At 43.8% G+C, this 12,949-nt stretch overlaps 1 protein-coding gene across 3 annotated transcripts in view; it reads left to right on the plus strand.

Annotated features, from left to right (window-relative positions):
- Window positions 1-12,949, plus strand: part of focad (focadhesin) — a 28,824-nt gene that overhangs the window by 3,660 nt on the left and 12,215 nt on the right. For all 3 annotated transcript variants that reach the window (XM_078795936.1, XM_078795944.1, XM_078795945.1), the window contains exons 6-35: window positions 3,206-3,307; window positions 3,393-3,606; window positions 3,685-3,894; window positions 4,102-4,189; window positions 4,589-4,782; window positions 4,845-5,105; window positions 5,986-6,090; window positions 6,168-6,269; window positions 6,337-6,464; window positions 6,553-6,679; window positions 7,003-7,137; window positions 7,527-7,577; window positions 7,658-7,741; window positions 7,822-7,948; window positions 8,052-8,240; window positions 8,311-8,432; window positions 8,505-8,597; window positions 8,711-8,799; window positions 8,879-8,920; window positions 9,003-9,111; window positions 10,020-10,136; window positions 10,217-10,455; window positions 10,530-10,619; window positions 10,702-10,849; window positions 10,934-11,053; window positions 11,570-11,692; window positions 11,821-11,898; window positions 12,081-12,152; window positions 12,217-12,319; window positions 12,386-12,466. In XM_078795936.1, coding sequence (XP_078652062.1) covers window positions 3,206-3,307; window positions 3,393-3,606; window positions 3,685-3,894; window positions 4,102-4,189; window positions 4,589-4,782; window positions 4,845-5,105; window positions 5,986-6,090; window positions 6,168-6,269; window positions 6,337-6,464; window positions 6,553-6,679; window positions 7,003-7,137; window positions 7,527-7,577; window positions 7,658-7,741; window positions 7,822-7,948; window positions 8,052-8,240; window positions 8,311-8,432; window positions 8,505-8,597; window positions 8,711-8,799; window positions 8,879-8,920; window positions 9,003-9,111; window positions 10,020-10,136; window positions 10,217-10,455; window positions 10,530-10,619; window positions 10,702-10,849; window positions 10,934-11,053; window positions 11,570-11,692; window positions 11,821-11,898; window positions 12,081-12,152; window positions 12,217-12,319; window positions 12,386-12,466 — 3,743 coding nt within the window. The remainder of the gene's footprint in view (window positions 1-3,205; window positions 3,308-3,392; window positions 3,607-3,684; window positions 3,895-4,101; window positions 4,190-4,588; window positions 4,783-4,844; window positions 5,106-5,985; window positions 6,091-6,167; window positions 6,270-6,336; window positions 6,465-6,552; window positions 6,680-7,002; window positions 7,138-7,526; window positions 7,578-7,657; window positions 7,742-7,821; window positions 7,949-8,051; window positions 8,241-8,310; window positions 8,433-8,504; window positions 8,598-8,710; window positions 8,800-8,878; window positions 8,921-9,002; window positions 9,112-10,019; window positions 10,137-10,216; window positions 10,456-10,529; window positions 10,620-10,701; window positions 10,850-10,933; window positions 11,054-11,569; window positions 11,693-11,820; window positions 11,899-12,080; window positions 12,153-12,216; window positions 12,320-12,385; window positions 12,467-12,949) is intronic.

The raw sequence follows: 12,949 nt of genomic DNA on the forward strand, positions 1-12,949 counted from the left end.
AACGCATGAAGGACATAAAATACAGTAATAAAACAACTTTAAATGAAACAGTAATAAAAAAAAGCAGAACTCCTTACTTTTAACCCTGTGGCTGGCCTCCATACTTCAAGGGGCGTTGCAAAGGAGGGAGAGACATGGTTATTAGGAGGAGGACATCTCAATAATGAGATCACTACGCTGCTTTATCACTGTCCAATTCAACATGCAGACATGCAGCCAATGTTGATTGGTGTTTCTTCTAATTTCACTTCACTTTCACTCTACCTTTCTTTGATAAGACCTGTGAGACCTAATGAAGGGGAAAAAAAAATAACTAAAAAGAACAAAATATATGTTGTCCTTACCTACCTGTGACAACGTATTCTTCCTCTGTGTGCACATAAGAACTTCTTCTTTTCATTCAGTACTAATAATTAACGGGACTGCGTCATAACACGAAACGTCATAAAACAAGGACCTTCAGGTGAACTTAATTGTACTTTCTCTACATTTTTATATGCATATGTCCAACTGTTCGGTGTTTCATTACTTTTTGCGCAACCTGCTTTTCGCTAACAAAGAGCTGAATGGTGACATTTGTTTGTAATTTTCACAGAAAAGGCACACAATATGTCTTTCAGTTACTATTTCAGTCTATCTGTATCTTTATTGCAAGTTGCTTATAACATTCTCAGCGCAGTGGCTACTTCCCAGGAATGTTGATTAATATGATAACACAAAGCTTTGTCCTGAAATATAAAATACTGTATATTCCAAAAGCACGCATGTTAATTGGCAACTCCAAATTGTCCATATAGGTAAGAATGTGAGTTGTTTGTCTATGTGAGTTGTTTGTTTATAGGGTCTATAGTCCAGGGTGTGCCTAGCTTCTTGCTCAAAGTCAGCTGGTGTAGGCTCCAGCAAACCCTCGCATCCCTAAAGAGAGTAAGCGACATAGAAAATGGATGGATGTAAGAACAATTTCACCTGAAAGCAACCTTACAAACCTTGTTTTTATTGCCAGTTCTATTAAGTTATGATGTCTTTTTTTTAACTATAAAGAGTCACTAGGGTCCACATTGAGGTCTAATCTGCACCTCCTCCTCTTCTTCCCACTCTGAATTTCTGCCAAGATCCTGGGGCCTCCTTAATCAGTTACAGCGGCTCATAAAAAGCCTGAGCTGCTTTTGTCGTTCATGTTTCCCTTCCTTCTCTTACCTCCAACACTACTTTCTTCACCCCGTGCATTCTTTCTCTCCTGCCGGCTACTCCTCTTTTTCTTTGTCTCCTTCCATTTGTCTCCCTCGCTCCCTCACTTCTGTCTGCATCTGTCTGGCCGGCCTGAACTTCCCCGGTGAGAAGATGAATACGTTTTAAGGGGGGACGGGCGGCGCCCTGGGCTCGGGCCTGGCACTGCTGAGTCACTGGATTAATGGAAGGTGCATACTGTTGCCCATTGTTTAGCGTCTATTTGCTGGTGTCCTGTGTAATCTGCCGCAGAGACATGGAGCCGCTTGGGCCCCTTTGGTAAGAGGTAGTCGGGCCTGATAGGGCTTTCCCCAAATACCCATAATCCGTCTGGTCTGCCTGCTGACGTACTTTGCAGTGAAATCTTTATCACGGAAAGGTTTTGACCTGAAGCCTCTTGCAGTAATCTCAGTTCTGAACTTGCAGTTGAGTGAAAAGCAGGAATATCATCTTCGACTTCCTGGGGTTGTTGAAAGGTTGGCAATCGTGTGATAGGTTGATGGATGATGACTGCAGGGTGGTTGAGGGAAACCGAGGAGGGCGAGAGATGGTCGATCAGATTGTTGCATGTTCCAATTGGGCGGAAAGAGAGCAAGGAGGAGGGAAGTCAGTCAGTCAGTCACTTTTTGACTTGCTTCTATGTAGATTGATGGGACTGAAGATTAGTTAAGTGGACCTTTGGGGTGAGTGGGAGTTAACCTCTGGCCTGAACACTCCATCAAGACCACCTTGAATTTGACCTGAGCTGTTTGACGAAAACCCACGGTGAGGCAGCATTTAGCCACTATGGCCCCCACCCGTGGAACAGCCTGCCGGAGGGCCTCAGGACTGCGGAGACTGTTGATATTTTTAAAAATAGATTAAAGACGCACCTTTTTAATCAGGCTTTTAACTAATATTTTTAAACTTTTCTTATGTTTTTATCTTTTTAGTCCTATTTATGCTCTTAGTCTTCAGCTTTTAACTCCAGTGTTATGTTTTTATCTTTTTAGTCCTATTTTTTTGCTCTTGGTCTTCAGCTTTTAACTCCAGTGTTATGTTTTTATCTTGTTAGTCCTATTTTATGCTCTTAGTCTTCAGCTTTTAACTCCAGTGTTTTGTTTTTATCTTGTTAGTCCTATTTTTTTGCTCTTGGTCTTCCGCTTTTAACTCCAGTGTTTTGTTTTTATCTTTTTAGTCCTATTTTTTTTGCTCTTGATCTTCAGCTTTTAACTCCAGTGTTTTGTTTTTATCTTTTTAGTCCTATTTTATGCTCTTAGTCTTCCGCTTTTAACTCCAGTGTTCTGTTTTTATCGTTTTAGTCCTATTTTTTTTGCTCTTGGTCTTCAGCTTTTAACTCCAGTGTTTTGTTTTTATCTTTTTAGTCCTATTTTTTTGCTCTTGGTCTTCAGCTTTTAACTCCAGTGTTTTCAAGGGGGTCCTCCACACTGGGGACTGTGTCGGGTCTGCTGAGGGGGTGCCATCCTTGGGTCCCTTCGACCCGGCCGGCTGGGGGTTCCTCCCTTTAATGTGGGGGTCCGCCCGTCTGTCGGAGTCGGGGGGGCCCGGGTGCTGGTCCTCCGATGGCACGGCCTGCAGCTCCTCCCAGTGTGGACGGCCCCAAAGGTGGCGTTTACTTGATCCTCAGTGCCATGCCATGTCACCATACTGTGTGTGATTGTGTGATTGTGATTGTGTGTGTGTGTGTCTAGTACGGAGGGTGGGTAGGAGGGGCTTTTTTTTCTTTCTTTTGTTTTTTTTTCCTTTTAATTGTGGAAATTGTTTTTATTCTGTAAAGCACGTTGTATTGCATTTCTTTGCAGGAAAAGTGCTATACAAATAAAGTTGATTTGATTTGATTTTGATTTGACTTGATGAGCTTGAAGCCCATCCACAAAACCTCAACATGTCTCGTCCCTTTTCTGTGTCTCAAGGTCCATCAGCTCATTGCAACTCCAAATGAGGACATGCTGTGAATGTGGTCTTTTCTCTTCAACAGGAGTAGTCCCCATCCATACATAACAGCCCTGGAGAACCGGTTGGACTGCTGGCCTGCCCTTCTCTCCGAGATTGATGACTTGGTTCAGCAGGCTGTTGACAGGCACGCACCTTAATGGCATTGTCCACAGTCTCTTACCTCATGCAGTAGAAGTCTTATTATATTGTGATTCAAACCACTTCAGCAGAAATGAACCTGCCTACATTATTATGCTGGCCCCCTTCCTGTGCTACCTCTACTGCCAACCTCAGAGGCGACCCGAGCACACCCTTTTTCGACAAGGCCTCCTTAGGGTGCTGCTCCCCACAGATCCAGTTGGTCCACCTGTCCCTCAGGACAAGCAATCTCTGGTGTTGGATAATCTGCTCCAGTGTCTTTGCCAGTTAGCGCCACGCATGCCAGTAATAATACTAATAATCATAATGGATCATTTCATTGTATTATAATGAAAAAAATACATTTTGTGTCTGTTTTGGCAGGTTGATGATGTGGAAGCGGTGCTGGAGCTGCATGGATTCATCCGTGCTCTCCTTCCCAGTCTGTTCCAGCGGTGTGAAGAACCCTGGAGGAGCGAGAGGGTCAAAATCCTGCTCCAGCTGCTCTGTGCCTGTCAGCGCTGCCTCAACTTAAATGGAGATTGTCGACCTCTGGTCAGCTTGATGATGAAGCTCCTCCCTTCGTGCCAACAGGTCAACCAGCGTGACTTGTATCTCACTTTTTTTTTAAAGGTGCTGTCTGTCATGGTTGGCTGTTGCTGTGGGGGCGCTAACATTCAAATATTCATTCATTCATTTTCTACCGCTTATCCTCACAAGGGTTGCGGGGGTGATATATTATTATATTATATATTATTTTTTATGCATTCCAAATAATAATGCTACCCTGGTTGTTTGTAGGAGCTGCCGCTGGATGAGCTGTTAATGGGAGTGGCCTTGCTCCTGTTTGAGGCTCCAGTAGCACAGCAGAGTTGCTTGCTCAGTCTCGGTAAATATACATTTAAGTTTGCTCTAATGTTTTAATTTTGACCTACCAGTCATTGTAATGCTATTTGGAGGTAAGCTATGTCAGTTTTATTTTGCAAATTGGTATTATTTTAATATTATCTTTTTTTATTTGCCTTCATGTTCGCTGTATTCAGGCGGAGCTTGTATGTAATTGCTCCTGACACACACTGTGTAATTATGTCCCTTTTGTTAAGCGAAAAACGGTCAGACCTTTTCCTTTTTCCAAGACCATAATTGCATGTAATTGCAGTCAGTTGTTTATAAGACATCACCAGCATGCAATTACATGTGCATAAACTTCCTTAGTATATGAAACGCACCGATACAATACATCCTATTCAAAACCCAACTTGTTTTTTTTTCTATTTTCACCTTGAAGTGTTGACTTTACTACATGAGGACACTGAGCTGTCCCCTTGGTTGAGTCCAGTCCTGGTTCTTCCCGTGCTGCAGCTTCTGTCCTGTTCAGAGCTCACAGAGCCGCTTGCAGAGCGCCACACACATGCACTCAACAAAAACCTGGCTCACAGTGTGCTCCGCAGCATCACCAAGCAGACTGATAGAGTCCAACAGGTAATACTATTCAGACAGAGCAGGTAGTAATACTAATAATCTTATTTCCTGTTTGTTATCAGTCTATTCTACCAGAAGCCCTTCTTTTGACTTCCTGGTTCAGTGAAATAAGAGCGGCTGTGTCTATACTGCGTCAAATGGTGGACCATCCTTCAGCAGCTGTCGACTGGCTGCTGTCGCTCACCGCGGCTCTGTCCAGCAGCCAGTTTCTGCCGAGCTCTCTCACCCTCATCGTCACACACCTCATCATCACCAGCCGGGATGATGTCTGCCAGCTGGCTCTGAACGCCGTTCAAGCCATCGCGGCGGCCGATCCTCGTCAGGTTAGTGTCAGAGGACTACTACTGTTACATTGGTTACTGAATAAATGGGAATCAGTGACACAGTCTGCCTTTTAAAACAAATTTCTGCTAGCGTTCCTCTGAGCCTGTGGGACTTCCACTGCAGACAATGATGTGGAATAACACGTGGTGTCAAGACTGCTCATTAAGAGTACCCCCCCCCCCGGCTATTCTAATTGTTCCCACAGCGCTACTTGCACATTATTTTTATAGTAGACGAAGGCTATTGAGAAATTTGAATCAATTGGCTAGCACTTGACATCTACAGACATTACATCCTGTAGTTGACAGTGTTGTTGACGGTGTGTTAATTGTGTTTGTTTTGTGTAGGCCAAGCAAATACACAATTTCACAGACCTGACATCTTTTAATAACGTCATCCTTCATTCATGTCAGTTTGTTCATTCATTCATTCATTTTCTACCGCATTTTCCTCACAAGGGTCGCTGGGGTGCTGGAGCCTATCCCAGCTGTCTTTGGGCGAGAGGCGGGGTACACCCTGGACTGGTCGCCAGCCAATCACAGGGCACATATAGACAAACAACCATTCACACTCACAATCATATGGACAATTTGGAGTCACCAATTAACCTAGCATGTTTTTGGAATGTGGGAGGAAACCGGAGTACCCGGAGAAAACCGACAAGAACATGCAAACTCCACACAGAGATGGCCAAGGGTGGAATTGAACACTGGTCTCCTCGCTGTGAGGTCTGCGCACTAACCACTCGTCCGCCGTGCCGCCCTGTCAGTTTGTTATTACGGTCAAATTGTTCAGTTGAGGATCCCGACAGGCCAACATTCAGACATAACCAATAATGAAGCACGGTCCCTGGAGTCTGTCTATTGTGTCCTTCTGCAGGTCCCGTCACTCCTTCCTGTGCTGCTCTTAAAGCTGGGCAAAGAAAAGAATCCAGGCCTGGCTCATGCTGTTCTCAACTGCCTGCCGAACCTCGGCACGCACAAGGTACTCCGCGCCTCTGGCCTCTCCTGTGTACCTGCCGCTGCACGCTCAAGTGTATTCATACACGTTCATTGTTGCAGCTATGCATCCCGATGGTGCTACAGACTCTCCGCATGCTTGCAAGCAACCCTAAGCTGAAAGCTGTGGCCATGCGACTCATTACCGTCCTCTGGAAGAAACAGGTGACTGAATAGTTATGTTGTTATATCCCTTGTCAGTTTTCTTTACCTGATTGTTTCCTTTAACAAGGACCGAGTTTACCCTGAACTGCAGCGTTTGATGGCTGAGCAGAACAAAAGGGTGGTGATGGAGAGAGACACTCAGTGGGAGCAGGTGCTGGCCAGGGCGGCCTGCCTTAGGGACATCTGCAGAGAGAGGTCTGATCACTGACGCAATTCTCGCTGAGGAAATATACTTTTAACTCCTGTGTGTGTACCTGTGTGTGTGTGTCTGCTTGTGCACTAGGCCTTACCAGCATGGAAGTGACATGTTGGCTTCTATTGCTTTTACCCTGAATCAATGCACCAAACCAGACCAGGCGACACCAGCAGCTCTCGCTCTGCAAGGACTCCATGAGTTGTGCCGTGCAGAGGTTGGTCATGAATCAGGGATGTAAGCAGAGTGTGCGGTAGATGTCGGTGATACTAAAAATGGCAGTATGGATCGAATATCAAATAAATACAGGGTCAATATTGCCGATACTCGTACTTTTTGCTTGGACAGTTTGTAAACAATTTAATAATACTGTAAAGATCGATACTTTGATATTTGAACAACACAACAAAAAACATATATATGTGAAAATAAACACAGAATTGAACTGAACATGTTTGTTAAAATAGTGGTCACTTTTTGCAGTTGTTCCAGAATGTCACTTTTAAAGGTAATCTTTTAAGGAACAAGGTTGTTTTGCAGGTCGTGGACATGGTGTCAACATGGAGAAGTCTTGGTCCAGAGCTCAGGTGTGACTCTCGTCCACTGATGGTCAAAGCCGTCGCTCAGCTTCTGGCTCTGGTTCCTCAACTCACCGTCAAGTCTGAGGAGTATGAGGTACCTGTGTGCAAATATAATATGAAATATATTTAATTTAATATCTATAACTGCTGCATGGTGGACGAGTGGCCACAGAGCGAGGACACCCTAATTTGATTCCACCCTCGGGCATCTCTGTGTGTTTGCATGTTCTCAATTTTGGCGACTCAAATTGTCAATAGATATGAATGTGAGTGTGAATGGTTGTTTGTCTATATGTGCCCTGTGATTGGCTGGCGACCAGTCCAGGGTGTACCCCGCCTCTCTCCCAAAGACAGCTGGGATAGACTCCAGCACACACAGAAATTAATTAATAATATTAATAACATAAAAAATGTACTCATAGTGATTGTCTTATAATTAATAAACAATTCAAAATGATAAACAATCCTCCTCTTCTATATTAGAAACTAATGGAGGAGGTGGTGAGCTTTCTCTGGAGTTACGCCCTGAGCGAGGTTTGTGTATAGACAACATTAAGTAACGAGATCCATTCCATCCAATTAGCTTTCATGAACGTATGTACAATTTTCAACAGGATCCAGAGGTGGCCAGCTGTGGTTTTCAGGCTTTGGCAGACTTTCCTGAATTGGTTCATACGATAAATCATCTTCCTAAGGCAGTAAGTGGTCTTCCACGTCATGTTTTTCTCTCAAACGTGCGCAGACAGAACATGCTTTAAATGTTTAAGTCTCGATATAGGCCAGGCCTGCTGTAAAGCACGAGGAAGATGAGTCGGAAGAGAAAGATGAACAGGAGAAGGACCTCTCCGTGCCGGGCTCGTCTTATGTGAAGCTGCTGGCTCTAACTGCTTTACCTGTTCTCCCAGGTTAATGTTGAAAAGCACCTGACACTATTCATAATTAATAATGAATGTTGTATTAGGGTGCTGGATATGTTTTTAAATTGCTCATCTTGTTTTTCCACCACAGCATTCCAGCTCTTTTTAACATCACTGGTGAAGCAGGAAATGAGCCAGATGCCAAGGGGGGTGTATTTCTCAGCCCTAAAGGGGGGCAATCTTCGTTCGGACCAGGGTAAAACTGTAGCAGGGATCCCGTCGTTCATGCTCAAGTGCTATGAGAAGAACAAGCAGCCTGGACTCAAACCTGGACTAGCAGGTGGCTCAATTCAATCTTTACAAATGTGATTTCCCATGCCATAATTCACTCATCTTATTGTGTACTGCAGCTGGCCTGTTGCTTTGCTATGAGCTTCCCCGGCAGACCGACCGTGAAGGTCGAGCCATTCATCGCTTCCTTCTCAACCGCAGTCGTAGCTATCAGCAGACCCTGGCTACTCTTATTCACGAAGTACGACCACTCCAGGATCTTTAGTTTTTTTTCACAATTGCATGTCTGAATGTTCTTTTATATTGTCTGTAGGTGAACATTCAGCCGTCCGATTGGCACCGTGCGCTGCTCCTGCCTCAAGCGTGGCGTGGTTTCATGAATCGCACATTCCATGCAGTCCTCGAGGTGTGTGTGTGTGTGTGTGTGTGTGTGGTTGGGATCTAGGAATGAGGAGAATAGCATCTCTGTGGTTGCTAAGGTGACCCGGCATCACCTGCTTTATTTTGAATGGTGTTCAGGGTCGACATGCCGAGTTGGAAATGCTGTGTAAACAAGGCAAAGAGAACCCGGAAGACCTTCAGTACAAGCAACACTGTGCCTGGTTGTGGTCAGCATCACACACACACACACACACACACTTACACAGAGATGATTCAAATCACAAATAAATAAGTGTTTCATCTCAGGGTCAGAGATCAGTTAGTAGATGTCATCAAAAGTGCAACAAAGTGAGTGGAAAACCCTTTCATTGCTGAATATCCGATTGCTGTTCGTAATGTGTGCTAATAATCTGTGCAATGTGACATTCAGGGACAGTCCGGTTATTCAGGGTAACTCTGTGCTTGCTCTGAGCGCCCTGGCTGCCGTCGTGACTAAATATGAGAGCAACCTACCTGCTGATAATGACGTCGGCCTTGGGGTAAGACCATTTATGTGTGCTTTTAACATGCGTGTGCGTGCGGTGGATGGCGGGTGTAAACAGGCAGCAATGTACAAACACAGAAACCAAACACACACCATAAAAGATGATGTAGACCAGGGGTCTCAAACTCAATTTACCTGGGGGCCACTGGAGCTAGGGTCTGGGCAAGGTTGGGCCGCATCAGGTTTTCCAAAAAAAAAAAAAAACGCATTTATTAAAAACAGAAAAATATACAAACTTTTTCAGTGCAATAAAAGCTCTGATAAAACATTCCACTGTTCTCAAATATCTTAATTTTTATTTTTCTGCACAAAATAAGATGAAAAATAAACAAATCAAGAATAAAGAAAATCAATCAGTAATAATTAAATATAATAATAATAATAAAACAGCAAATAATAAAAACTTAAGAAACCACATATAGTTGGTGGGAAGACAAATTATTTTTTTCAGATTAAAATGAACAAAGCATTATTAGAGCCCTGTAGACATGACAAAACACGACTATAGTCACATTTATACTCTTTTTATTTACAACATTTTGCGCAACTGCAGGGTCTTGAGACACATGCTAACTCGCAAACTAGAGAGCTAGTGACCTAAACGGTAGCCTTCAAGTTATTTCCTTTAAACTTAAATAGCCAAAAACTTACCACTTCCACACGGATAGGGAGGATAACTATTAACAGTTATTTAACCTTTAACATGAACATTAATCAAACGTAATAATTTTTTCTGGGTACATGATACCATACAGCATCCATATCAAACTTGCGCAGGCCGCACTAACATTAAACTTTCATATCAAGACGGGGGCCTCAAACTAGCGTCCCACGGGCCGCGTGTTTGAGACCCCTGATGTAGACCATAACACATTCTAATTTGAAAAATGATGCAATGACCAGGCTGGACCAGAGTTTGTGCCCACAAGAAGTTGGTTGGCCATGGTGCTCGACACCCTGCTCAGCATCAGCAGCAGCAACTACAAGGCCAAAGGTCAAGTGTTTCCATGGTACCTGCATGTAAGTTTCACACATCTCTGTCTACATCCATGAACTAAAACATGAAAAGTCCAACTTGCTCTTCTTCACCTTCTCCTCAGCGCTCCTACTCAGGAGACAACACAGCAAGCGCCATTGCTAGATCCTGCGCCAGCCTGGCCCTGCCCTTGCTTGTCCCGGTGCTGGTTCTGTGGCACCAAGACGGTCTGAACCAGGTCTTGTCAACACTGCGGACGGGCCTGCCTGGGTCTCCCACTGCAGACGACTCTCACGCCATACAGTTCCACTCGGGCCTGGCTCTGGGTATGGTGTTGTCCAGCCTGCACCATCAGCGCCTCAGGTCAGGGAAGTGTTCTGCGTTAAAACGGTGCTTGCCATTACTGACACGGTGCTTTCCACTTTTCCACTATCTAGTGATGTCTCCTCTCAGCTGGATACTCAGCTCCTCCTCGACACTCTCTCTGCTCTGGAAGCTTGTTCCTTTGACGCCAATGTAGAATACAAGTGCGTGCACCAGCTAGGATGGAGTCTACCATTCACTCGCAAATATATCATCTCCTTTGACATATTATTTACTTTCCCTTAGTACCGGCTGCATGTTGGGTTTGAGTCTGGTGCTTTCAGCCTTCTGTAACAGCGGACAGACGCAGCATCACAGCCGTGTAACGGCAACACTCGACAAACTACTGAGCGCCTTACAAGACAGCAGCGGGAAGGGACGCATGCTGCAGGAGGTGCAACAATAAAAATATGACAACGTACTACAAATAAGTCTTATTTTTATTGGAGTACATGACACTAAAGGTGGTTATGTGCAGGTTTTGTCGTATTCTGCGGCATGTGTCAGCGTCTCGGCCTTCAGTGCATCGATCATTGATGCCAACAAGGCAGAGGAGGTCATGAACACTCTGCGTACCTGGACAGAGGAAAGCCAGCAGGTCAGCATGAGAGCTTTTTGTGCATTTTGCATTATAGGAGTAAATGTATACCAGCAGTACGAGTATGTGCATGTACCACTACTAAAAGTAGTAGTAGTAGTAGTAGTAAGCCCTTTATTCTTGTCACTTATACAGGAGTAGAAGCAAAATTGTGCAATCATCCGTCCATACATATACAACATACTATGCAGTGAGACAAGGGGTGACAGGACGGGATGATTGGGCGATGAAGGGAGGGAAAAAGGGGGGGACAACACTAGGAGAGGGGAGGGGAAAAAAACAACAACTCCAAACTAGACTCTTAATGAAGGAGTACAGTGTGGGACTGTTAAAAAAACCTCGGCATACAAGTAAAAGACATTGTTCACACACATAGACACAAGAGCAGCGCCACGAAGGGAAAATAGCCGATACAAAAAGTGAATATAAAAGTGAATATAAAAGTGAAATACTGTCATGGAGTTGCCCTAACAATAACAAAGAGGCTGTACTGTACTGTTTTCTATGCTTGATCAGACTCCAGGCTTCTCCATGGCTTTGGGCCTAGTGGTACATGCCTTGTCTCTGTGCGGTCATGGCAAAGCAGAGGACCTCCAACCTCGTCTCCTGGCTGCTTGGGTCAAGATTTTATTGGCTGAGGTGCATCATTTTAAGTCTTCCTGTTCATTTTTTTTTGTGTGTGTGTGTGCATTGATCCCATTCAACATTCACAGTGATGCTCCCAAACCATCAAAAGTCCATGATTTAGTAATGTGTTGTTTTTTTAGGGATGTCCCACCATGCAGCGTCTAGCTGCTCTTAATGGACTGGTGGCCTTAGTGGGATCAGAGAGTTATCTCGTTCAGGTAAACATCAGGTCTGATTTTTCTCGAAACTCTTGAATGTTAAAGTACTTTTTGCTGGAACTGATTGGTAAAATTCATAACAACTGTGTCATCCATGTATGCATTTCTTGGTTTATCCTGGAGTTTAACAGGAAAGCATAATGTTCCTGTCTTTTTGTGACTGGTGTATTTCTGTATTCCAGCTCAAAAGTGAACAGGAGCTTTCCTCTCATCAGCAGAGCAGACTTAATGAGGTTATTCGCACCATCTCACAGGTAACAGACACATTTCCCTTTTCTTCCTTGTGCACACTGTACTGTTTGAATTCTGTGCTTGCAGATCGTGACCTTCTCAGGAGCAATCGGCTTGCAGTCCAACTGTGCCTGTCTGCTGGGTCACTTACATTTGTCACACATGTTCACCGGCCATAGTCACACAGCAGGTTGGTGGCATAGTAGCACACTTTAAATGGAGACAATCTCCGCTTATGTTGTCGTCGTTGGTTCAGTCCCTCAGGATTTCAGCTACCTCTCGGATAGAAGTGTCATCAAAGCTGTCGTGGACTTGCTCACAGAAGCTGGAAAGAAAGGTTAGTTTCCTTAACCCTTAAATGCACGAGTGACTGGACCCTGCACTCTTCCATAAGTGGGTCAAAAATGACCCATACTAGAATCAATGCGTTTTTATGCCAATTTTGCCATTTTGGTTAGGAATAATCACTTGTATGATATTTAGTATTATATTTAGGACCACACAAGAATTATTTCATGTTGGGAACATCTTAATTTTTCACTTTTTTACATCTTTGAAAAAGAAAATGACCCCGTACAACAATAGAAAATGTGAGGATCCATTGTGTGTTGCATAAAGGTAAGTTAAAAATGTGAATAGCAAGATATCAAAAATATGATTTTTGAGGAATACCTGGAATATGAAATGATAACAATTATTTCATTACAAAGATATTTCAAGAAAACAACCTGACCGGGTCATTTTTGACCCACTTATGGAAGGTTGGGGTAGTAACACAAAAACAAAAATTTCTTAAAATGTATAAAAGATAAGTTGAAAT

This window comes from Doryrhamphus excisus, linkage group LG2 (assembly GCF_037039965.1).
Source record: "Doryrhamphus excisus strain RoL-2023G ecotype Guam linkage group LG2, RoL_Dexc_Guam_v1.1, whole genome shotgun sequence".
NCBI lineage: Eukaryota > Metazoa > Chordata > Actinopteri > Syngnathiformes > Syngnathidae > Doryrhamphus > Doryrhamphus excisus.